Source organism: Eubalaena glacialis, chromosome 19 (genome assembly GCF_028564815.1).
Source record: "Eubalaena glacialis isolate mEubGla1 chromosome 19, mEubGla1.1.hap2.+ XY, whole genome shotgun sequence".
NCBI lineage: Eukaryota > Metazoa > Chordata > Mammalia > Artiodactyla > Balaenidae > Eubalaena > Eubalaena glacialis.
In genome coordinates this window covers 17,403,377-17,427,863 of record NC_083734.1, presented here as the reverse complement: position 1 = coordinate 17,427,863, position 24,487 = coordinate 17,403,377, and the positions used below count along the sequence as shown (strand labels likewise).

At 37.8% G+C, this 24,487-nt stretch overlaps 1 protein-coding gene across 4 annotated transcripts in view; it reads left to right on the top strand.

The window, feature by feature from the left end:
- The window catches only part of NLK (nemo like kinase), a 151,988-nt gene that overhangs the window by 109,097 nt on the left and 18,404 nt on the right, over nucleotides 1–24,487 (top strand). For all 4 annotated transcript variants that reach the window (XR_009698410.1, XM_061176008.1, XM_061176007.1 and 1 more), the window contains exons 4-7: nucleotides 11,669–11,775; nucleotides 13,273–13,358; nucleotides 17,508–17,717; nucleotides 20,848–20,949. Coding sequence is in view for 3 of the 4 variants with exons in the window: in XM_061176008.1 (XP_061031991.1) it covers nucleotides 11,669–11,775; nucleotides 13,273–13,358; nucleotides 17,508–17,717; nucleotides 20,848–20,949 (505 nt within the window). In the remaining variant the exon portion in view is untranslated. The remainder of the gene's footprint in view (nucleotides 1–11,668; nucleotides 11,776–13,272; nucleotides 13,359–17,507; nucleotides 17,718–20,847; nucleotides 20,950–24,487) is intronic.

The window sequence follows — 24,487 nt, the reverse complement described above, 5'->3', positions numbered from 1 at the left end:
TATTTGGGCTCTATGCACTAACAACTCAGCTCTTGACACTGATGTGCATTATTCTAAAGAACATCATATCAGTAAGGTTGAATTTATAGCTCATTAATAGTGACATGCTTCCATAATTTCAAAATCCAGATTTTTTTTAATAAAAGGAAAGAATGGGAAAAAAATTTTAATAAAAAAATAAAAACTTTGTACAAGAAAAAGAAGATTGTGACCAAAAGCAAAATTAATACCCCATCTGTGGCAGATTTCATTTAGTAGAAAGTAGAGACTTGTTTATTTCTTACCATATCTAATGTAATATAATATATAAACTTATATTTTCAATTTAGATCTCCCACCAAAGCCTGTCCTATATTTCCAGCAATCTCTAGTTCAGAGTTTTTTGTAGTTCAGTTTTTTTCTTTTTTTCCCATTTTCTTCTCAAGGACTACTAGCCCAGCCCTCTACCCCACCACACACAAAAAGTTAGCTGGGACTTCTTTATATGTACACAGACGTGCGCACACGTGAATTTTTAAAATTCTCCTTATCCGTTAAAAAAAAAAATAGGGAATATGAAGCTATGCAGGTAAGCATACATGATTCATAGGTACAGGAAAATGTTTATTGAATTGTCAATTTTAGCTTTGTAATTTGACTAAGAAGGGTGGAAGGGGACTTCCCTGGCAGTCCAGTGGTTAAGACTCCACCCTTTCAATGCAGGGGGCGTGGGTTTGATACCTGGTCAGGGAGTTAAGATCCCACATGCCACACGGAGTGGCCAAAAATAAATGAAAAAAAAAAAGAAAGAAAAAAGGGTGAAAGGAATAAGACTTGAAGGAAGTAACTCAGGAGGTAGAAAGAGACAGAGGCAAAGAAAGTTTAAGGTAGGAAAACTTGCCTCTATGATTTTTTTTTTAACCTTTGTATTATTTTTCAGTTGCTGGCAAAAGGAGTATCATTATTTAGCCTGTCCACCTGACATTTCTTCACCCCCAGCCTAGATCTGTTGCATGGGAGTAGTTCCAGGTTATGAGGATTAAATGAGGTGAACTATGTTAAAAGTGGCACATACTAGGCTCAAAAATATTTTTCACCAAACTGAGATCATCCTTCAGCAAACAGTGGGATTGCTTCTTATTTGAGGTTGTGGCCTACTAGTAACAGAACTAAGACTACAGATCCTAGAAGAAATTAATAAGAGTACTTGTGTGGATTTGGGCAGTTACTTCAGACATCTTCGGATTCAGTTCCTTCCAAAAGGAAAGACTAAAACTCAAAAAGAGAACAAGTAGTCTCTAGAATAACCTACCACTTGTGCTGTGAGAACTCATAGAGATAATTTGTATAAAGTGCTTAGAAAGTGCCTGGCACATAGAGAAAGCTCAATAAGTGTTAGTTGCTTTTATTTTTGTTATTTCTCATGTGTTTTTAAAAAAGTCTTAAGGTGAACCATTTTAGGAAACCTAAGGCAAGTATGTATGTGTTTTTATAGATATAGGCAAATTGCCAATTAGAATGTGCATCTAATTAGAAGTTCAGTAGGAGCTGAAGAAATCTTGATGGTTTCTCACATGTTTAACTAAAGGTTTAAATCTCTGTAGTTATTGGAATTTAGCAATTCTAATAATTTAGAGATTTATCTTTTTAGAAGAATATTTCTTGGTTGTGCTACTCTGTTTCTCTTAACTCCTGTTGGCTGTGTGATGGCAAATCTGGAGTATTCAATCCCAAAGCAGTGCCTAAGGGGCTTTATGAGATTAACAGCCATAACACTTGTGATCTTTGAGTGAATCTGTTATAATTGCTCGTTTAATTGTCCATCTCCCTTGGTGGGCTATGAACTCAGTGACATCAGTGACATTCTTTTTTTTTTTCTTTTTTTATAAATTTATTTATTTATTTATTTATTTATTTATTTTTAGCTGTGTTGGGTCTTCGTTTCTGTGCAAGGGCTTTCTCCAGTTGGGGCGAGCGGGGGCCACTCTTCATCGCGGTGCGCGGGCCTCTCACTGTCGCGGCCTCTCCCGTTGCGGAGCACAGGCTCCAGATGCGCAGGCTCAGTAGTTGTGGCTCACGGGCCTAGCTGCTCCGCGGCATGTGGGATCTTCCCGGACCGGGGCACGAACCCGTGTCCCCTGCATTGGCAGGCGGATTCCTAACCACTGCGCCACCAGGGAAGCCCAGTGACGTTCTTATAGACCATCAAATTTCCAGTGTCTAGAACAGTGTCTGGCACATGCTGCTGTTGAGAATATTTGTTGAAGAATGAAGAGAGTGACTTCCCATTTGAAGACACATGGCAAGGGAGGGATTCTGAAAGCCACATCATGTAATGCAGTACTGATTTTCTGATTTTTGCTTGGAACCTGGTTTTTGCAACATACAAATAATGTCAGTCTTATGGATTTCATTTTCTCTCTTGATAGTAAACAGAGTGAGGCAAAATTTCATGGAAAGGGTCAGTCTTAAGAATCATGACAATCTGGGTTTGAATCCGAGCTCTGTGTCAGCAGCTTAACCTGTCCCAGCCTCGATGTGCTCATATCTTAATAGAAATAGTTACAAATTAGGTATTGTAAGTGAGGATTAAGTGAGGTGACATATAAAGTGGCACATAAGTAGCTTCAACAGAAAGTTAGCTTCCTTTCTCCTTTTCTTCTCATAGCGCATAATTAAAAGTAATTCAGCTATTCTTTATTTCGAAGTAATCTGCATGTTGTGGTGACATTTGGTTAAGAAATGGGAATAGTAGGCAAGCTGCTATGGGAAGCAGCTTGGTGGGGTAGAGAGAGCACTAGACTAGGAGTCGGGACTGAATGTGACCTTGGGTAAATCACATAACCTCTCTAGCTGAAGTTTGTGTTTCTCTTAAGTGATATTCCCCATTGACTAATAATTGAGAAAGCAGCAAAGGGACTATTTTCTACCCTGTTATATATAAAGAAGCTTCTGAAATGTCAGTATTACCAAAACAAAAAACCACACACAATTAACTCTTTAAAACAACACAGAAACGTTTGTGTCTCTTGGGCACCTGAGGCATCAAGAGCTGCCATCCCCCCCCCCCGCCCCCACCCTTGCATTTGTAATTGTTAATTTGCATCATTCGTTTTTCTGAAGCAAATCAGAACATTTTGAAATCCATATTTCATGGAGCTACTTAACTAATTGCTGCAATCAGCAGCAATTTATTTTATAGCAGCGCTGTTCAGATCGCTCTGAGGTTGGCATACCATGCACAGTGTGTTTTTTACAACCATATTTTTAATGATGAGTTTTAATAAGGGAAAATGGTTAATCTGCTGATATTCTCCTGAAAGTCCTAACTTTGGTCCTGTGTTTTACCTTTACCCAATGCTAACTTAAAAGGCCACAAGTCATTGACCCAGTGGGTGCACCGGCTGTCGGAGAGGCTGTCCCATTTAGAAGGACCGGGAGAGGGAAAGTGCACCCTGTTTTTCTTCTTGTTTGGAGACCCTCATTCAATTACTCAGAAACAATAATCAGATAGCTGCTGTTCAAGTTAATGGCACCTCTGAGTCCCTGTCAAGAGAGCTTTATTTAATGTGCAACAGACCTGGAGTGATGCAGGTGCCTTTTCAGGCCCTCATTTAATTTAAGCTGCTTTAGTTGGCATGGCAACTAGTTGAGACATCTGGGAGACATTATGCTAGGGATTGAGACTTCAGAGGATTTCTGCTAGAGCAAAGCAGAAACCTTATCATAAAGTGGTGTGTGTTGCTTCTAAATTTCTGCAGCTATATTGTTAAATCTCCAAATTCAGGAATTGTATTTTCCAGAGAAATAAAATTTTTTAAGGTTGGCCTGGTCTTTGGCTTGTTTTCTGTGAAGAAAAAAATGCTTTATTCGTGAGGTGAAAAATATTCATTTCAACCCTGAAGAATTTACTTTGCTAAGCTAAAGCTTGACAGAACTTACTCTCTGCAGAGTGGCTGTTTTAATCACTTTGTAAAAATCATACATTTAAAATTTCTCAGACTTTTATGTTTAAAAGATATTAGAGGAGGGGAAAGCATCTCTGCACAAAGGTAAACAAAATGGTCAAGGTAGACAGGGCTGTATGTGGTTTTGCCCTGGACTTTCTGGTTAAATTAAGAGTTTATTAACCTACCCTCATATTTTTTTAACCCAGCATGTCATCTTCTCAAGAAGCAGAGATATGAAAGTAACACTCTTCTAAACTCTTCTTTCTTAAATATTATAACAGGAGATTGAATGAAAGGTTTTTTAAATTCACAGATCCTGAGGACCGTAACATAGTAATCTAGTTATTTGCGCTTAGCAGAGGGAATACCTGCTGGTTTATATTTTCTAAGAAACTGTGCACATATGTATGGGCACTTAGTATAGAAGAATTGACTTACCATTTGAAATCGTGTTTTATATTCATTTTGAATGCCTTGTTTTTCAGGGTTTTTTTGATATCTGGTAATACTTTGCTCTGTGTTAGGTTGAAAAATGTGAAATTACTATTTTTGTTGGTCAAAATGGTCAAACATTGTCAGTTCAAATCCAACAGGTCTAGGATGTGAACAACACCCTGATCTGGAAATATATGTTTCGTAATGCTAAGTGAAACGTAAGAATTTTTTCTGAAATTAGTAATTATTTATAAAATATCTGACTAGAACAGTACCCATTCCAGCCAATGTTTTGCTTTTCCCTTTTCTTTGAAAATGTAGTCACTGTTAGAAGAAAGCATATGACATTATTTCATACTTATTCTCTGTTTTTGGCTTTTGTATCAGTTCGTTCCTTTTATAAGTCAAAGCAAGATTTTTCAAGTGCCAGCACTGTGAATTCAACCTGATAACTTGAAAACTAAGATGTTTTCTCTCTGCTGTTTGCATGCATACCAACTGTCACCAGTAACAGTAAAGATTCTGGAATCGCAGCTTGGCTGCCTGTTTTATAGATAAGTGAGGCAGAATAGAATCTAACCTGCTCTTCACTTCCATGCAAGAACTTTTCAATCCTGGCAGGAAGAAAAAATTGCCAATAAACTCAGAAGACATGGCTGACATCCCATACAGATGAGTACTCTCTTTAGGAATTTTTTTTACCTGAGTAAAACTGCAAGTTGATAGTACTTAATACAGGGATAGCAGTTGTGAAGTTTTTCTGGTTTTGTTCTTTTGTTCTGTCTTGGTTTTTTTCCTGTGTGATGTTCCTTTGTTTTCGTCCCTTGAGATTTCTGGAACCAACTCAAGAATATTAGGACTTCTGATTAAGGCTTAATGGTGCAAATAGAAGTTTTTTCCTGTCTCTATCCTATGATTAAGATTTCCTAGTGGGAAAAATTTTTAGTATATACAAGAGGGTTAATATCCTTAATATGTAAGGCACTTTTACAAATAAATTATCACCCCAGTAGAAAACTGAGTAAAGAAAAGAAACAAGTCTCTCTCTCACTCTTCTTCTCTTTTTCCCTCTCTCATACTCACACATATATATGGCCAATAAACATGTAAACAGTTTTCAATCTGAAAACACAGTTGATAGAACACAAATCTTTACTGCCAATTCTTCCTGCAGCCCCCCTAAAATGTCATTAAAGGGTTAGGAACTCAAACTAGAAGAGGCAGAAACCTCTGCTGGCAGTAATGAGAACCCAGAAACAAGTTCTTGCTCAGAACATCAGAGCAGCTCAGGGTTTGGAGGCATCAAGTATCTCAGAAAGTAGCGATGCAGGTAGGCCTAAACACAGAATTGGTTGCAAGCCTGTGTAAGAAGTAGTAAGATGTTCAAATGTTCAGATCGTTTCCTATTCCGCAGGAGACCATATAATGCTTTATCCCCTGGAGACAGCATGAGCCGAGCTGTGGTGTCTTTGGCCCCATCCCCCACTTATACAGAACACTGGCAACCTGGCCTGTGCCCTCCAAGACAGAAGTTTGGAGGGCTCTTCTCTAGAGAAATGGATTAACCCGAGAGAGGATCTATACGTAATTGAGGATCCTTCGTGAAACAAAATTAAAGCTCTATGCCGCCGCCCCCTCCCCCACACACACAAAGCTACATTACAGTCAAAACAGTAATAACCTAAAGGCCGATTGATAGGGGATTACTTAAGTCATGACATATTACATAAATTGGAATACTATTTAAGCACTTTTTTTGGTGGGGGGCTGTGTTGGGTCTTCATTGCTGCATACGGGCTTTCTCTAGTTGCAGCGAGCGGGGGCTACTTTTCATTGCGGTGCGCGGGCTTCTCACTGCGGTGGCTTCTCTTATTGCGGAGCATGGGCTCTAGGCACACGAGCTTCAGTAGTTGTGGCTCGCGGGCTCTAGAGCACAGGCTCAGTAGTTGTGGCGCACGGGCTTAGTTGCTTCGTGGCATCTGGGATCTTCCCGGACCAGGGCTCGAACCTGTGTCCCCTGCATTGGTAGGCAGATTCTTAACCACTGCACCACCAGGGAAGTCCCTATTTAAGCACTTTAAATGATATAAAAGAATTGTATACCATGGAAAGATATTCACAAGATATTTTAAATTAAAAAATATGTATGTATGTGTGTGTGTATATATATATAATATGATCTACTTTGTCACGATAATTCCACTACAAGGAATATATCACTAGGAAATAATCAGATTCACATAAAGCTATATATGTAGGATATTTATCCCATGGTTATTTAAAATAGTTTAAAAAATTAGAAATAACTTGGATTTTCAACAATGACAGATTGGTTAAATGAATTATAAATATATCCATACATTAGAACCCTCTACAGTAGTAAAAATTCTGCAAGAAAACAGGCAGCAAAGCCATGTGTATGCTATAATCCCAGTTTTAAATATACATATAGGTATGCATACACAACATTTACATGAAGATATTATAGGTTAATTCAAAGAGGTAGGATTCTATGTAGTTTTTATACTCTTTGGCGTCTTTGTATTTCCCTAGTTCTGTGTTGAATTTTTTTTTTTTTAACTATTTTGGAAAATTTTTAAAAATACACAAAAGGAGAGACAATAGTATAATATCTATCATATACACAATACCCAGCTTCAGCAATTACTAATCACTTTGCCAGTCTCATTTCCTTTTTATTGAGAGGAGGGGGAAAGAGAGCTGTATTATTTTAAAGTAGATCCCAGCTATCACATTATTTTACCTAAAAATACTTAAATATGCATTTCTAACTGGTAAGGGCCTTAAAAACATAACCATCATAACCTAATAAAATTAGCTAATTCCTTACTATCCCCTGGTTGCCTCAAAGATCTCTTTTTTTAATCAGGTTTGTTTGAATCAGGATCTAAACAAAGTACATACATTGCATTTGGTTATTATATCTCTTGAGACTTTTTATCCCAAACATTCCTCCCTTCCCTTCCCCTCACAACCCCCTCCTTTCTTTCTTTCTTTCTTTCTTTCTTTCTTTCTTTCTTTCTTTCTTTCTTTCTTTCTTCCTTCCTTCCTTCCCACCTTCCTTTCTCTCTCTCTTTCTTTCTCCCTCCCTCCCTTTCTTTCTTTCTTTCTTTCTTTCTTTCTTTCTCATTGATTTTTTGGAGATATTTTTCCTGGAGAATGATCCACATTGTGTGTTTAGCTGATTGCTTCCTCATGTTGTCTTTTTATTTCCCATATTTCTAGTAAACTGATAATTAGAACTAGAAGATTGATTATATTGGGTTTTTTTGTTTGTTTTTTGTGTTTTTTTTTTAATTTATTTATTTTTATTTTTGGCTGTGTTGGGTCTTCATCGCTGTGCGCGGGCCTTAGGTGCGCAGGGCCCTAGGTGCGCAGGCTTCAATAGATGTGGCACACGGGCTCAGCAGCCGTGGCCTGCAGGCTCTAGAGCACAGGCTCAGTAGTTGTGGCACACGGGCCCAGTTGCTCCATGGCATGTGGGATCTTCCCGGACCAGGGCTCGAACCTGCGTCCCCTACACTGGCAGGTGGATTCTCAACCACCGCGCCACCAGGGAAGCCCGATTATTTTGTTTTTTAAGATATGAATATTTTCTAGGCAGTGGTGTGTATATCACAGGGACATAATATCTTGTCCCACAATAAGTGCTGCTAAGATTGAGTGGTGGATTGAGTTGATGTGGGTCTCATTCCTTTCAAGTGGTTTTAACAACCATTGATAATTGGTACCTTAGATCCATGGTGTCATAGAGGTTGCAAAACAGTGATTTTTTTTCCCCTAATCTATCATTACTTCTGTATTTATTAGCTGAAATTCTTCTATAAAGGACACTGAACATTTAGTATATTTTATTAGAGTTTTTAAAAATATAACTCAAAAGAAAAGAAGGTAAAATCCTAAATTGTGTAGGGCCATTGAAACAATTTAAACATAGTCAATTTCACTATTATGTAACCTTAGGCAGGTTACTTGCCTTCTGTTAGCCTCAATTTTCTCATCTGTAATTGGGGATACCACTACCTATCTTGTAGGATTGCCATTGAAATTAGATGAGATGATATATTTAAAATACTTAATGGAGTGGCTAATACCTAGTAGGTGCTCAATATATATTCATTCATTCAACAGATATTTACAGGGGACTTACTATATGTAGGCATTGTTTCTTCTGAGACTTTTGGATAGACTTGTGAACAATACAGAGAAAAAACCCTTGCCCTCTTGGAGAAGGATTGGAGAGACAAACAATAGATGTAATAAGTAAATTATGTAGGATAAATACTAAAGGAAAAAAGAAAAAGTAGGGCTGTGCGAGGGGGTAGCAATTGGACGAGGAATGCAGAACACATTATTAGAGTAGTCAAAGTTGGCCTCAATCGAAAGATAAAATTGAAGCAAAGACACAAAGGAGGTGAAAGAGTTAGCCAAGTAGATGTCTGGGGAAGCACAGTCCAGGCAGAGAAAAAGGAAAGGCCTAAGGTTAGTATGTGTCTAGCATTTTCAGAGAACAGCAAAGAGGAAAGTGACAGGAGGTTAGACAAGGAAGAAAGCCAGATCATTTATGGCCCTGCAAGGACATTTTAAGGACTTTGACTTTTCCTCTATATGAAATGGGAAGGTTTTGCAGGAAAGTGACATAATCTGGCTTTCGTTCTAAAGCATGATTATGTGAAGTGCATCTAAAAAATAAGATGAATTGATGAATGGAAAGGGCCATGGATAAATGTGCACTGAAGCAAATATGACAAAACGTTAAGTGTAAATCTAGGTGGTAGGCATATATATGGTGATCACTATTTAATTCTTTCAAGTTTTCTGTGTGTTTGGAAATTTTTATAAGAAAAAAAATTTTTTAACTATTAAGAAGATAACTAAATCTAACCTTGATAATAATATTGTAATTTAACTGATGTGTATCATCTTATAGAAAGATTCTAACATGTCACTGAAAACTCCTATAAGGAAATTCTACATGCCAAATCTCATTTCCTCACTAACCTTCGTTATGAAGTAGAATATATTTCTTTGGAGACAGCCTGGTTAATAAAACCTAACATAAAAATTAAACCTAAGAGTATAAAAACCTTAAAATTGCATTTTCTATATAATAAAGTGACTCAATATACAGACAAGATATAACAGTGAAAAATGTATTCTGGCTACTGTGTTTTAGAAATCTAGGGGTCTTGGGCCAGGGTGGTAAGAGTGGACATGATAAGAAGTGCTCTAATTCTGTGGCTACGTTTTGAAAGAACCAATAGGATTGGAGGCAGAGTGAGAGAGGGATCAAGGTTGACTCCAAGGTCTGTGGTTTGTGGTGTGACCAACTTGCTGGAAAAATAGGTTTGCTGTGGGAAAGCCTGCACCTAGAAAGTGTGTGGTGGGGGAAAGATAGAGAATACATCTTGGACATGTTAGTTCGAGCTGTCAATTAGACATCCCGTGGAGATGATGAGTAGACAGTTTGATAGACAAGGCTGGACTTAAGGAAAGAAGATTAACTAGAGATACAAAGTTGGGAGTCATCAGCATGGATGTTATTTAAAGTCATGGGACTGGACCCCATTACCCTAGAGAGTGAGTATCGAAAGAGAAGAGGACCAGGGACTTCCCTGGCGGTCCAGTAGTTAGAACTCTGTGCTTTCACTGCCAAGGGCCCAGGTTCAATCCCTGGTTGGGGAACTAAGATCCCGAAAGCCATACTGCATGACCAAAAAAAGAGAGAGAGAGAGAAGAGGACCAAGCCTCTTGGGGCATTTCAAGAGGGGCATTTCAACATTAAGTGCTTGGGAAAGAGCACCAACAAAGGAGGACTGAGAAGAAAGAACCAGAGAGGGAGAAGGAAAGTCAACAGTTGGGTGTCCTGCTAGCCAGTTGAAGAAAATGTCTCAAGGAGGAGGGCGTTTCCAACTGTGGTGTGTCGAGTGTTGTCAGTTATTCTCCCTTACTCCCAAGTTGTCCCTTTTCCTACCTGTTTTTGCTACAACATTAAATGAGAAGTGTTTTTAAATCCTTCTCCCCAAATAATAATCACTTACTACAAGAGACTTTTTAAAGCTCATAAGGGTAAGATACAAAGCCTAACATCACTTTTTGAAAATTTAAGTTTTGAAGGCAGATTCCTTCTCGTCTTTATTTTTATAAGCCCAGCATTTACCCTTAAAACAAGCATGTAAATGCTAAAACAAGAGCCCCAGGACCTCTTAGTTCATTTATAGCTAATGGTAAGCACCCTAAGACTACAGCCTCCATAATATCTTTCTGGAAGAAGAATTTTAGGATCTGAGGAACTATGTAAGAAAGCAAAATAACTGACATTTTTTGTCTTGCCTTTCCCTGCTTTCAGGTGCACAGGGCCAGGGAAGCCTTACTGTTTTACGCAGAATGTGAAACTGACTTTTACAAGGTGTCAAAAGAATTTGAATCCTGGTAGGAGCCTCCTAAAGTCAAAGGCCCTCTCCCCTTAAATAATATAAGGAAGCTTATATTATTTAAATCATAAAACTCACCCAGACTTTTAAGGAGTTCTTAACTGCAGGCAGAGTAAGACATGAATCTTTCCTTTTCTAGATAAAGCAAAAGGTGATGCCTTCACAAGAGTCCTGAATTCCCATCTCCATTGCTCCCTGTGCCCCAGCCTTTGATCATCTGCCTTGTGTTGATTGAGCAAAACCCTGAGGGTATAACAGAGTGCAAAGCATGGGAAGCTTAAAATTTAGTAAGGGAAGTATAAATGTATAAAAAGTTAAATAATAAAAGAATTCAGTTGTGAAGATTGTAGAGAGATTTGGATTTGAACTAATAACCATTTTGCATATTTTTAGGAGTACCATACTTTATAAAGTAACTTAAGCCACAGTTGATAGGTAGGTTGTCATCTTTTCCATTGGTGCCATGGTGGCCTAGGGTGAGACCAACAACCCTCTCTTGGGGTTCAAAGGACACTCCAGTAACATGTCTGAATAGACCCTCAGACTGGTCTTCACGCTCTTCCTGGCCCAGCTGTTGTTGAAAATATTTACCCTTATTTTTCTCTTTTATAATGCTAATTATAGTGAAGTCACTTGGTTGTTTACTTCTGCTAACTTTTTAAAATTCTTTAGTTTTGGCAGTGTTTTATCTCGTGAGGGCTGGAATTGTCACCTCTATCATGCTGTCTAGAAGCTTTCTTTCCCTAAGCTTTTTCCAGCCTTAAGAACAGAAGTTATTTAGACCTGGTACCTACTTTGCAGGGATTGGGGGCTGAATTCTCGGAACTTTCCTTAACTTGAAACCTCAAGATATGTTGTCACAGAATTGATGCAGAGTGACCTACATAAAATTATCGTCTCTCCTCAACCACTCAGCTCAGATCATGTCAAAGTTTTTCTTTATCAGATTTTGCGAGGTAAGATTTTCTTTATGAAGAAAAAGGTAGTGTCACTGTATAAATGAAATGTTTTGCTTTTCATTTGAACTAATCTGACCTTCCAAGGCTGACTTCTTCCCTAACAACTTCTTTCTTTTGACCAAGGTATATTTAATAATTTCTATACTTGATGTTAAATAAGAGGCTTTTAAGGGTAGCCAAGTGGTTCTTATTTTCAGTGATGGAAGAGAAGGCCCTATCTAATTCATTAGGTAGCCGAGGGGGTTAATATAGGGAGGTAAATAAGCAAGATGGTTTGTCAAACAGGAATGCTTTGTCACCAAGTTTCCACTAAACAGCCTTTAGTAGGAGTGTGTGGCTGGCATCAGATGACTAAATTGAAAAGGAACTGTGTTCCCTATGGATAACATACATTCTTCAAGCCAGCAGTAGGTGGGCCTGGCCTGAGTGTTGGCAGGCATGCCTGAGTTCAACTCTAGAAAAGCAAAATGACTCTTCAAGCATGGAGGAGACTGATAGAAACAGCCAGCTAACTAATTCTCTAGGCTGGCTCATTAAAGAGCACTGACTTGACAGAAAAGCGATTTGGGCTGACATTGTTGGAGCTTCCTCTGGCCATCAGGTGTGTCCTTCAGAATTTTGCTCTTACAGATGGAGAGTTGTTTAAAACTGAAACAGTTTTCTTACCTAGTAAAATACTTTTTTTCTCCCACGGGATTCAAAGAATTAAGACATTCTTTATAAAAATTGACAAGCATCTGCCAAAAGAATTAAAGCACATACACAGTGTTAAAGCTAGAAAGTTCACCTTCTATAGATTTGTTGATATTTGGGGATGGGGGTGGGGTGGGGGTAGAGGGGAGATATTGGATATTGGATCTTTTTTTCACACTTGTAAAAAATAATGGGATTTGCTATATTTTATTCAGAAGACTCAGCCTTGAAGCTGTGATCTTGAGCAGTGCTAAAGCCTACAGTCTTTCAAGATGTCAAGAATATTTTTAAAGTAATTACCCTCTTGATTCTTAGTGGTGGAGAATACTACCAACAAACCTGGGCAAGTTTCTGAATTTTGTCTCATCAGTGAAGATCTGTCCTGGGAAAGGCTCCCTGCTGGTTGATGGGAACTATTTTGTGGGAGCAGCTCACAATCACGGGTTGAGAGTATCAATAGCAGAGCTCCAGTAGCCACACTTGTGAACAATTCAAGGTTACTGGTCTGGTCAGCCTTAACTCCAGTGCTTGGAACGCTTGTCTATATACTTAAACCTAAATAATCTTTCGAATTATGGACATTATCTCTAGACTGTGCAAACCTTTGATGACATTTTATTTTACTGTAGCAAAATTATAGTTTTTTGAAGTAGGACTAAGTCAAGCTTTTAATAATGTTCATTATGCAGTTATTTAGAGAACAATTTAAAATCCTGTACTCTTGTTTCTATGGTTTTCCCCAAATCATTGGTTGAGTAAAAGGAATTAAGTGTCTGCAGTTAAATCTGTTTGTTGTTTCAGGTTTGAAATATCTCCATTCAGCTGGCATTTTACATCGAGACATTAAGCCAGGGAATCTCCTTGTGAACAGCAACTGTGTTCTAAAGGTAGCTTTTCAGTTTATTTAAACATGTAAGAAAAAATTGGAACGTCAAGGCATGTTTAAGAACATGTTTTTGAGAAAGAAATGGTTAAATTTATTTTCATCACTTTACCAAAAATTAAAGAACCCAGTGTTCTCTAGCAATATCACTAGTCATGGACATAGTAACTAATTTGTAGTCTTGGCTCATGGTCTCTTCGTGATATTTTGCACATGTTTTGGAAACATTGGAATTGGAATTGCAGTGTGACTAGAAATAAGAATAGAGAAGGTGATTTCTTTTCAGATTGTTCCCTTATAAAGGAAGTGTATATCAGAAGAAAGATTGGAAGACCAGTAAGCTTCTACTTACGTAAGAATCAAGTGTGGCTTTTAAGAAGACTGTCTATGTTTTTGCACAGCTAACATTTTTATATGCTGTTTGACTGAGGCAGCAAAGTAGGGAAATAGAAACATTTAAAAGTGAAAATACTAAGCCAGGAAAGGGTCAAATGTATTTCCACGGTATACAGTAGCCAATTCTCAGTTATCCCTCTGAAGGGGTATTGATTACAGGATTTATTACGGTTAGCAGCCCGCAAATCTCAAGATGTCAATTTCAGTTTTTTATTCTTACCCCAGTACCATCCCCACCCCATTGTCTTTTGTTAGAGTGGCTCACAAATAGCAAAATCCACATGTGTACATATACCCTACCCCTAATAGAGATGTGTATTAGCAGAACTCCTAAATAGTGAGGGGCCCACCATATTTTTCCCTATCATAGAAATTAGAGATAAGGGCCTTCCTAGAGCTGAGTCATCTCTGTGTAAGCAAATTAAAATTCCTCTTATTTTATGAGTGGCTAAAGTATTATATGGTGCTTCAGTCTACAGTAAATATTCTTAACATTTCAACTGATATATTTGAAAAAGAAAAGAACTGTTTATAAATGTCATCTTATTTTAAACATAATCAAGACTGTCATTAGTACTTAGCTTGTTGGCAGTTAAACTAAACCTTAAAACCAAGTATATAAATGAATTTCACTTTTATCTTAAATGCTTTCTTTAAACTGCGGGCCAATTTTCTTCAAAAGCTGATGTGTTATACTGCTTTTGAATAAAAAATTTCCCTTCACTCTATCCTTGAAGAACTGTGTTCCTGTTTTAACTCTAGAAAGATTTAAAACACCTATTTTTCATATCTTCCCTGAAAACAACTAATATTGTAGTTCATTCTTTTGTTGTTTCCACAGAAAATTAATTGTCCCAAAAACCACTGAAGTAAATATTCCTTCTATAGGTCATTGAGTTCATTCCCCTGCCACCTTTTCACTTTTTAAAAAGAGCTGTAGGGACTTCCCTGGTGGTCCAGTGGTTAAGATGCCACGCCCCCAGTGCAGGGGGCCCGGGTTCAATCCCTGGTCAGGGAACTAGATCCTGCATGTGGCAACTAAGACCCGGCGCAGCCAAATAAATAAATATTTTTAAATAAAAATAAAAAAATAAGAAGAGCTGTAACCTATCCCCATAAGCTATTTTAATTCTTAAAAAAAAAAATTAAGAACGTTACAGTCAGGGACTTCCCTGGTGGTGCAGTGGTTAAGAATCCGCCTGCCAATGCAGGGGACACGGGTTCGAGCCCTGGTCCAGGAAGATCCCACATGCCGTGGAGCAACTAAGCCCGTGCACCACAACTGTTGAGCCTGCGCTCTAGAGCCCGCGAGCTACAACTACTGAGCCTGCGTGCTGCAACTGCTGAAGCCCGTGCACCTAGAGCCCATGCTCCACAACAAGAGAAGCCACCGCAATGAGAGGCCCACGCACTGCAATGAAGAGTAGCCCCCGCTCTCCGCAACTAGAGAAAGCCCGTGCACAGCAATGAAGACCCAACACAGCCAAAAATAAATAAATAAGTAAAGATTTTATAAATAAATAAATCCTGTTTTTTTTTTTTTTTTTTTTTTTTTAAAAACCTTATAGTCAGGAATTCTTTGTCCTATTCAGACCAAATCACTTTATGACAATTTAAGCCAGTTTCTTCTTATTTCAGTTTCTGGTTGGAGAACTTCACAAAGCATTTGTGTAGAATCTGTCATGCTTGATGCCATTAACTGCTTGCAGTCCATTTTCCAAATCGTTATGGTATTGTAACCTCTGGCTACATGAATGAGTAACTAAAAGAAAATGTCATTTATGAATAAACAACATACAGATCAGAACAAATTGAAATTTTGCTCTGTTCCTTTAACTTGTCTTAGCAGCCTACTTTTAAAAGCCAGAGTAGAGTGCCAGTCTGCTGATGCTAATTCTCTCTTTTCAAATGTAAAAATGCATAGAAAATAATTATGATAAAACATTTTTTTAAAATTAACATCCTTTCAGATTGTGAATATATTTTGTTTACTGTTAGACACAAAACAGATAATTTTGCTGGAAATCGCAATATCTTTTTGGTTATCTGACCATATAAGCTTCTTACTTTGAATTTAGCCTGTCTTCCAGATAAATTGCCAAAAATGATTCCAGATCTGTTTTATAAGAGAAAACATTTTCTGCTGGGTAGGTGGTTGGTTTTTTTTGTGTTTTGTTTTTTTTAGTATAAATACAAGAAAAATAAAGTGGATTTAAGTTCTTTCCTTTAGTTTTATTTTGTTTTAAAAGATATCCTAAAATTTTTTGGCCAAGTAATAGAGCGTTTAAATATTATGTGTTATTTGAACACTGGCCTTTGGGAGGATTTGATAAACAACATATGCCTTTTTTCCTTTTTGGTATAGTTTTTTCTGTGTGGTCTGGAAATTTACCTTCATTTTTAAGTTTTAAAGATGTTGGCTTTATACTTCTTCATCCCCACATACAAACATGAATTCATTTGATGTGACCAGACATAATACATTCAAGATAAAAACAGAGGATTGCCAAAAATTAGGGGTAAAATTTGTTTTCTTTAAAGCAGTGGTTTTCAAATTTTTTTAAGCCTCCAGACCCTTTTTTCAAATGAAATATTATGCTGGCACCTCAACTTAGAAGACAGATTAAAAAGTGTTATTTTGTCCCTTATAATATTGGCTCAGAGTTAATCAGTGAGAACACTGGAGCTTAGATGGTCATTCCTCTCTTATCCTCAGTGCTCCCAGTTTTTGTTTTGGTTGCCCAGTATCAAGAAAATCTTAATTCCTGAAAATAAGCAGAAGTTGCTGGTGGTGGCACTGCTGCTATTTACTAACAGCTCACCTTGCAACCTCCAAATATTTTTCACTTAAACAGAAAGAGGAAGAAAAGATTTATTCCTAGGTCTGCATGTAAATTAACCAGTCTTTCTCATTTACCATTATGTCTCCAAGTTCTAGCATACTGTCTAAAATATAACAGGCACTCAATTAATTAAATGTTTATGGTGTGAAGAAATGAAGGAACCTGTTAGCATTGGTATTCTACAGTGTGCTACATTTTGACATATTCACACATTTGAGTGTGTATTTTAAATAGATACATGTGAAGTTTAGGTAAAATGTTTACGGAACTCCTGAATTACCTCCTCAGAACTGGATTCAGCAGGACTCCGTTTGAAACCCGTAGCTTTAAAGAAATTTTACCGTATATATTCCATTGAGGTAGTGAACACATGGGAATTTCCTCCAGTCCAGTGGTTAGGACTTGGCGCTTTCATTGCCGGGGCCCCAGGGTCCATCTCTGGTCGGGGGAGCCAAGATCTTGCAAGCCATGTGGTGCGGCCAAAAACAAACAAACAAAAAAAAGATAGTGAACATAGTTAGCTCAGGAGGTCTTCAAGATTTTCCTTGTAATATCTTCCTCCATAAGCCAGCCTTGAAAATAAATTAGCTTGATTTGTTCATTAAACCTAGAAGTATGCATTCAGCTGCTTTTTGTTTGTTTGTTTAGTTAGTTACAATTGAAAACAGATGAAAAGTGAAAAGCATATCTTTATAATACATCATTTTATATAGAAATATGGAAGTTTGAGAATTTTCTTCCCTTTCATCCAAATAAGATCAAATTATATTGACACAAATATACTCTACCTATATCTTTGAAAACTTTTCAAAGTTCAGAGGTCTATCAAGATTTTAGTTTTTTGTTATTTTGTTTTACTTTTTCACTTGTAAATATATTTGTTTGACAATATTTTGATAATGTTTTCTATTTAGATTTGTGATTTTGGATTGGCCAGAGTGGAAGAATTAGATGAATCCCGTCACATGACTCAGGAAGTTGTTACTCAGTATTATCGGGCTCCGGAAATCCTGATGGGCAGCCGTCATTACAGCAATGCTATTGACATCTGGTCTGTCGGATGTATCTTTGCAGAACTACTAGGACGAAGAATACTGTTTCAGGCACAGAGTCCCATTCAGCAGGTATGATTTCACTTGAGGCTTTAGGAGCTTTTCAATTCTGTTACAGATTTAAAGGAAAAACCATCTTGCACACATGTCTTGGGCTTATTCATTGTACTGTCTAAATTGCTTTTAGCAAATTCAGGTTCACTTAAAATTCAGAAAGTTATGAAGTTGAAGATTACAGAGAGATTGATTTTGCAACTTACGAGCCTATTAGAGGGAATGTTGACTTTATTACACGCACTGATGCATGGCAGCAGACTCCGATGTAACAGTTTGCACAGGTGTAATCTTCAGTGGTTAGAGGGCCTCTGTTCTTTCTAACTGAATGGATCTGACATGAAAATGTATTTGGTGACTTAATGTACTTACACTTTGTGCTTAGAATGTAAATTTTAAGTGTTGACTTCTTTATGAACATTTAGAAACCCTTTCTAACCTTTATTGAGCTAAAATATTTAAATGTGGCAGAGAACATCAGGAGCTGATTAAACTGTAGCTTTAGGAAACCGTTCATGATATTATACTTTAACTGTCTGTCTTTATAGCTAATTCATTACTACCCATATTTTCTTTGGGGTAATTCCTAAGTATTTTTTATTCATAAATTTTAACAATATTGTTTGCGTGAGAATAACGTAACAATGATGAGTCAGGCCGTAGAATCAAATTGGTGGGCTCAAATCCTAGCTCTGCCATTTGCTATCTATCAAATCTTGGGCAAGTTAAACTGTTCCTGAGGATTGTTGTGCAGATTAAATGAAGTAGTAAAGCTGAAAGTAAGGCCTGGGATCTAGTAAGCACTTAGTCAATGTTAGCAGTTATGATGGTGGTGGTGGTGTGCCAGGGTGTGAGGGATACAGCCATAAATAAGACAAAGCTTTGTGAAACTTTCACATGAGATAGAAAATAAGTATACCAATAAATATCCCAAGTAATGGTAAATTCTATGAAGAAAAAATTAAACCAGGTTAGGGATAGATAATGATGATGGAGCAGAGCAGTGCTAAAGGACTCTTTGAAGGGTAACATTTGAGGAGTGACCCAAGTGAAATGAGGGAGCAAGATACCGGGAAGAATTATTCCAGGAAAAGGGACAACCAGAAGGTGCCTGGACGGAGGTGAGGCCAGGAGCATACCTGGGACAAAAGGGACAACCAGCATAACAAAGCCCTTTGAGGCAGGAACAAGTGTGGCGTGTTGGAGGGATGGCTTGATTAAGGAAGTGTATGTAAGAGATGAGGTCAGAGAGAAAGATCCTGACCATGGAGACCTGATAAGGACTTTGGATTTTATTCGATCCAAAGTGTGATGGAAAGCTCTCTGTTTTTGAGCAAGGGTTTTGAGCAAGGGAGTGTTAAGATTTGATTGATCACGTTTTAAAAGATCACCCTAACTATTGTGTATCTTTGTAAATAATTCATGCACTTGACCAAAAATGAAATCATTTCCTTTATGCTCTATCTACCAAGAATTGTTAACTGATACATTAGAAACTATATATGCTCTGATCAACATTTAAATTTATTTCTGTGCTATACATTCAGTCTTTTTGTTTAAGTTTACATCTTTTAAAATTGATCCTGGTGATAAAAAATTATCATATATAATCTAATGTTGGATACTATTGATAATATTCACTTTACTATTCAATTTCTTTGGAAGGTAGAGTTTAACAGACTTACCTGTAAGATGATATGTCATATCTGGACATAAGCTGCCATACAGATAAGCTTAAGTAAAAATTAAGATGTTGTTCAAATACTATATATTGAACAAGGATCTTGGGTTGCTGCTGAAAAGAATGTACAAAAGAAAGTGTGAAGCAACTGGAACGGGATTCAAATATCTCATTTTCTAGAGAAATAACATAGGTCTTGAGTTTGCCAGTCTGATGTAGCCGCTGAAGTCTCCTTCACATCTATCAGTCATCAGTGTATTTTGGAGTGAGAAATCAAGATCTAAAATGAAAAAAGAGTCTAACTTCTAAATGGAAGTAGATATTTTCTGTAGCATTTTCTCTTCGAGAAATAAATACCCTATGTACTGTAGTACCAGCAGACTTCATAAAAATGTTTCTCATCCATAGGTCTGACCCATTTTAGACAACTTTCTCAATATTTCCATTTGTTTTCATGAGCCAGTCATTTCCTTCGGCCTTTAGTGTAGTTGTTAGAGGTCCAAAAGTATCGCCAATACACTTTTCCCAAAGAGCTTTTATATAGAGATCTTTTATTCTGTGCAAAACAAGCTACTTGAGAATCTCCATTATCCTGGAGGGCAGTGATACTGATGGCTACCCCATAGCTTAGTTAAGTGCAGAAAATAGTGCTTTGTATTTGGCAACCCCAGAACCAGGAAAATAAGTATTCTCTGGATAAGAATTTTCCATCCTGGAGGAATTAGAATGAAATGTTATTGCTAATTGGGTTATGAAATTAGAACAATCATAGCACTAAAGAAAATTGTTAAGGTAGTTTGCTACCTCCAAAGACTTGTTTGTGAGAAGACCATTTTTATTGGTCTCCTTTATTGTGCACAGCTAATTAGGTGTGGCCTTATGCGGTGTCATAGTTTTCTAAATCACACGGTTTTTCGCCAGTATAAGAGATTTCTAGCATAACTAGAATGTAAAGGGTCTGCACTGGCCCAAACTTAGCTTTTATTTCAGGTGTGAATGTTCTGAGTATTTACTAAATCACAGCTGCCTGGTTTGGATTAGCTCCTTGATGAACCTGAATCCGTTTGAAGCATCAGAATCCATTGATTTTCTGTTTGAACAGAATAGTCATTAGCCATCACTGAGAGAGCAGTTCGTTTCTACAAGGATCATAGAGGCTGCGGTATCAAGACACGGGGCAGGCAGATGCAGACCCTAAATTACTATAGCCTTAGAATGCTATGCTTGCCAAAATTATTTTCTCTATTTGTATCTTACGGATTGCTAATAAACATTTATCTGTTTGTTGTTTTTTTTTTAAAAAAAGGCCAGAAAGTGAAAGTAGAGGCTCCTACCAGTTAATCTGGAACTTGCCTTAATGTTCTTTTCCCCCGAATTTGGTCCTCATCTCTAACGCTGTGATTTAAGAGTAATGAAATGTTGTTTCCATGAGCTTACTATCCATCTGTACTTCGTGTTTCCTCATAGTTGGATTTGATCACAGATCTCTTGGGCACACCATCACTGGAAGCAATGAGGACAGCTTGTGAAGGTGCTAAGGCACACATACTCAGGGGTCCTCATAAACAGGTAAGAGGAGGAGAAGGGCTCTGTATCTGGTAACCATCTGTTTGGGCAGTTTTCTTCCAACAGAATAATGAAATGAGAATTTTTAAACAAAAGCATTACTTGTAGGTTTTATTAATTTTTTTATGTCATGGCCATAAGTAAGAAAATGTTAAAATATTTGTCAAACCCAATAGAATATAGTAATTCCCAATGCTATAGGAAATAGTAAATATTTTTGTAGCACCTTTGCTAATAAATGACCCCTGGCTTTTGTCTCCTGGTTTTTGATGTGTCCGGGAAAAGTTACTGGGGGTGGAGCTTTGACCTCAGTACCATAACCTAGTGCATGTATACTCAAGATATCCTTTCCACATACTGAGCCGAAATACCTGGTATCTCTTATTCCAGCCAGGAATGTGAAGCTGTTTCTATTGCACTCTTGCCACTAACACAGAATCAGATGTGAATGTTGTTAGAAAAGAAGTATGAAGAGAGATTGCCAGATTTGCACTGATCAATATTACTTGCAACCAGCCGAGTCACTGCTGAGAAAGACAAGATGGTTATTATCTCCACCCTGTCGATTTAGCAGCATTTTTTAGAAGCACTTTCCTAATCTCCTTTGGACAAAACAGCTTAATGATGTGAAGAGTGAGTAAGGGGAATACCTTTCCTAGGAACAACAAACCGAAACAGAAGAGAGAAGGCTTGAACAGGAAGACTCAGCAACTAATTTTCCTGGGCTTTGCCTTGCTTTCTTTTAAACTGGGCATTTAGATGATCTGATTGATCATTAGAAGATCTGGTTGATCTAATTGATAGACCAAATGACAGACTGAGTTTGACAGTCCTCTCAAATTACCTGCCAGACATTTGGTCAAGGCCTTACCTTTCCCTTTTGGTTCCCTCTCTGTGATTCTAGTGACTCCAGAGCTTCCATTTTCACAGGCAAAAAGGGCAATGGGTAAAGTGTGTTATCTTCTAAAACCAGCCCGAACTAGTAAATGTAGATTTACTACTAGAGATGTAGGTGCTGGTATTTTAAATAGCCCCCTGCTGGTTACGTCCTTCTGTTGCATTTAGTTTAGAAGTATAGAATCATTTGGGCCCTAACTCCCTTAGAAGAGCACAGTAAGTCTTAACCTAGAGGAAGGTTCTATATAAATAGAAAGAACTAACAAGATCTGTTATGTTCAGTTTACTGGCCAGTATCGGGAATATTAAACTAATTTATCAATACCTGGCACATATACCTTCAAAGCAGTTTTTTTAAATTTTGTTTGTATATATGCAAGTAATATGTGAGTATATGTAAAATAAAAATTTTACAGAGTTAGTCATCCATAGCTACCCCCACGCCATCCTAGTCTCCTCTGGATTAATTTTAGAGTATCTTTCCAGACATATTTTTCTATGCATTTATTTACATAATTTGTACAAACAGAAATATGTACTATTATTTGTTGGGACTTTATAAAAAATATACATATACAGAAGGAGAACCTTATTGGCTGTCTTCTTAAAGTCACAGATTACTGCCTCAAATTAATATACTTGTGTTGGTTGATTAATATACATACTTGCATGTGGCATCAGTCAGGACTCTTTCCACTGAGACAGTTAAAACTGACTTAAGCAAAAAAGGGAACTTACTGGCTCATACAACTGAAAAGTCTTGAGCTTCCACTGACTTCAGGCTCTGCTGGATTCAGGTAGTCAAGTGATGTTTCATGCCAGGAATCTGACTCTCTTCTGTTCTGTTTTCCTATGTGGTGGCTTCATTTTCAGACAGGCTTTCCCCCGTGTGTTTGCAAAAATGGAACCAGTAGTCCAGCCCTGCGTTCTATTAGCATATCAATCCTCAGGAAAGAGCTTTCCCAAATAGCCATAAAAATATTTGGAAGGTCTCTGATTCCATTAAGAATGTATTTGGTTATGAGTAATAGAAAACCTTGCTTACAATGGTTTAAAGAAATAGAAGTTTATTTTTTTCCTCATATCATGAAGTCCCAGAGGTAGGCAGTCTGGTGATGGCATAGCAGCTCAATTATGTCATAGAGGATTTAGTTTTTTCCTTTCTCTCTGCTCTGCCATCTTTAGAATATTGACTTCATAGTCTCTTGCCTATTGCCTCATGGTCACAAAATGACTGTAGCTTGTCCAGAAATCATATCCATATTCAAAGGAAAAAAATGGAGGAAAGAGGGAGAACTAGCACTATCTGTTCCTTTTATCGGGAAAGCAGAAGTTTTCCCAGAAGCCTGCCTAGCAAACCTTTGCTTATATGTCGTTGTCCAGAACTATGCGATAGATGGCCTCCGAGATGGCAAGAGAAGCTAAAAAAAAAATGGGTCTTTTCTATCCCAGTTAATAAAGGTAGATAGGGATAAACAGATTGGAGGTGTGTGTTAGTTTATCCATTCCATTGTATGTTCCTGACCTGTATTAACTGTGTGCCCATCCTGGAACCAGTCGTGGTACTCAGGGGAATATACCATATGATTGGCCAGGCGTGGGTCAGGTGCCCATCCTTGGAGTTCAGAGATTGAAATCAAGCCCAGCCAAACCACTTGATTTGAGAGTGAGAAAGGGAGTGGTTCCCTTAAAGTCAGGAAACGGGGGGCAGACAAGAACACTATATGGCATTTTTAATTTATTGTCTGTTTTCCACAACTCAAAATCTTAGCTGCCATGGCCCAGGGATCTATTAAGGCAGATACTTGTTGAGGCACCGCCGTTTTGATAGGATTGAAAAGTCTCTTATCAGCCCTTAGTCCCTTTGTTCATCTCTTATAAGGTTTAGATCTTCATCATTCCTCAGATTGTTCTCAGTTAATTGTGTCAGAAATAGGTAAAATATTTTCACTGAGGTGAAAATGGTCCTGTCCCCTGACAGGGACCTTATCTCACAGTTAAGAGACTCAGAGTATGGTAGAGAGTTCATTCAATTCAAACTTCTTATGTTTCAGTCGGGGGTTTCTTTTGTATAACCCCAAGAATGCTTACTAGAGCGCACCGCGCATGGTGCAACTCAATTAACGCTGCTGACTGAGGAGCTCAGCTTCTCTGCTGCCGGGTGAAGACTATCAGGAACATCTAACAGGCCTTGTGCAGCCTGGCCGATGCTGCCGGGGTGACCACACTCTGCAGTTGGCTCATGATGACTGTGGCATATACCATCTAGGGCCTCTTGCCCGGGCATAATGGCTGGTAAATTAGAGGGGAAGAAAATGGAATTAGAAATGCAGCATTTCTAGTATTGCATCTTTCCTGTGGAGCCAATGCTAAATTATTAATGGGTGTCATTCTAGAGAGGTACTGGCATGAGTGAACTGACTCTTTTTCTCTGTCCCTCTTTTTAACTTGCATATATAATATAAACACAGGAAAGGAGAAAGCATATCAAATGACTGTTTAGGCTGAAATGAAACTTAGGCTTATTTTTAGTGTATTTGTTGGGGTATACTTCTGTAAAGAAAGATAATATTGGGGGGGGTGGATTTTAAAAATTTCAGGTAGCCTTAAACATCCACTCTTGATTTTCACAAGCTCCCCATCC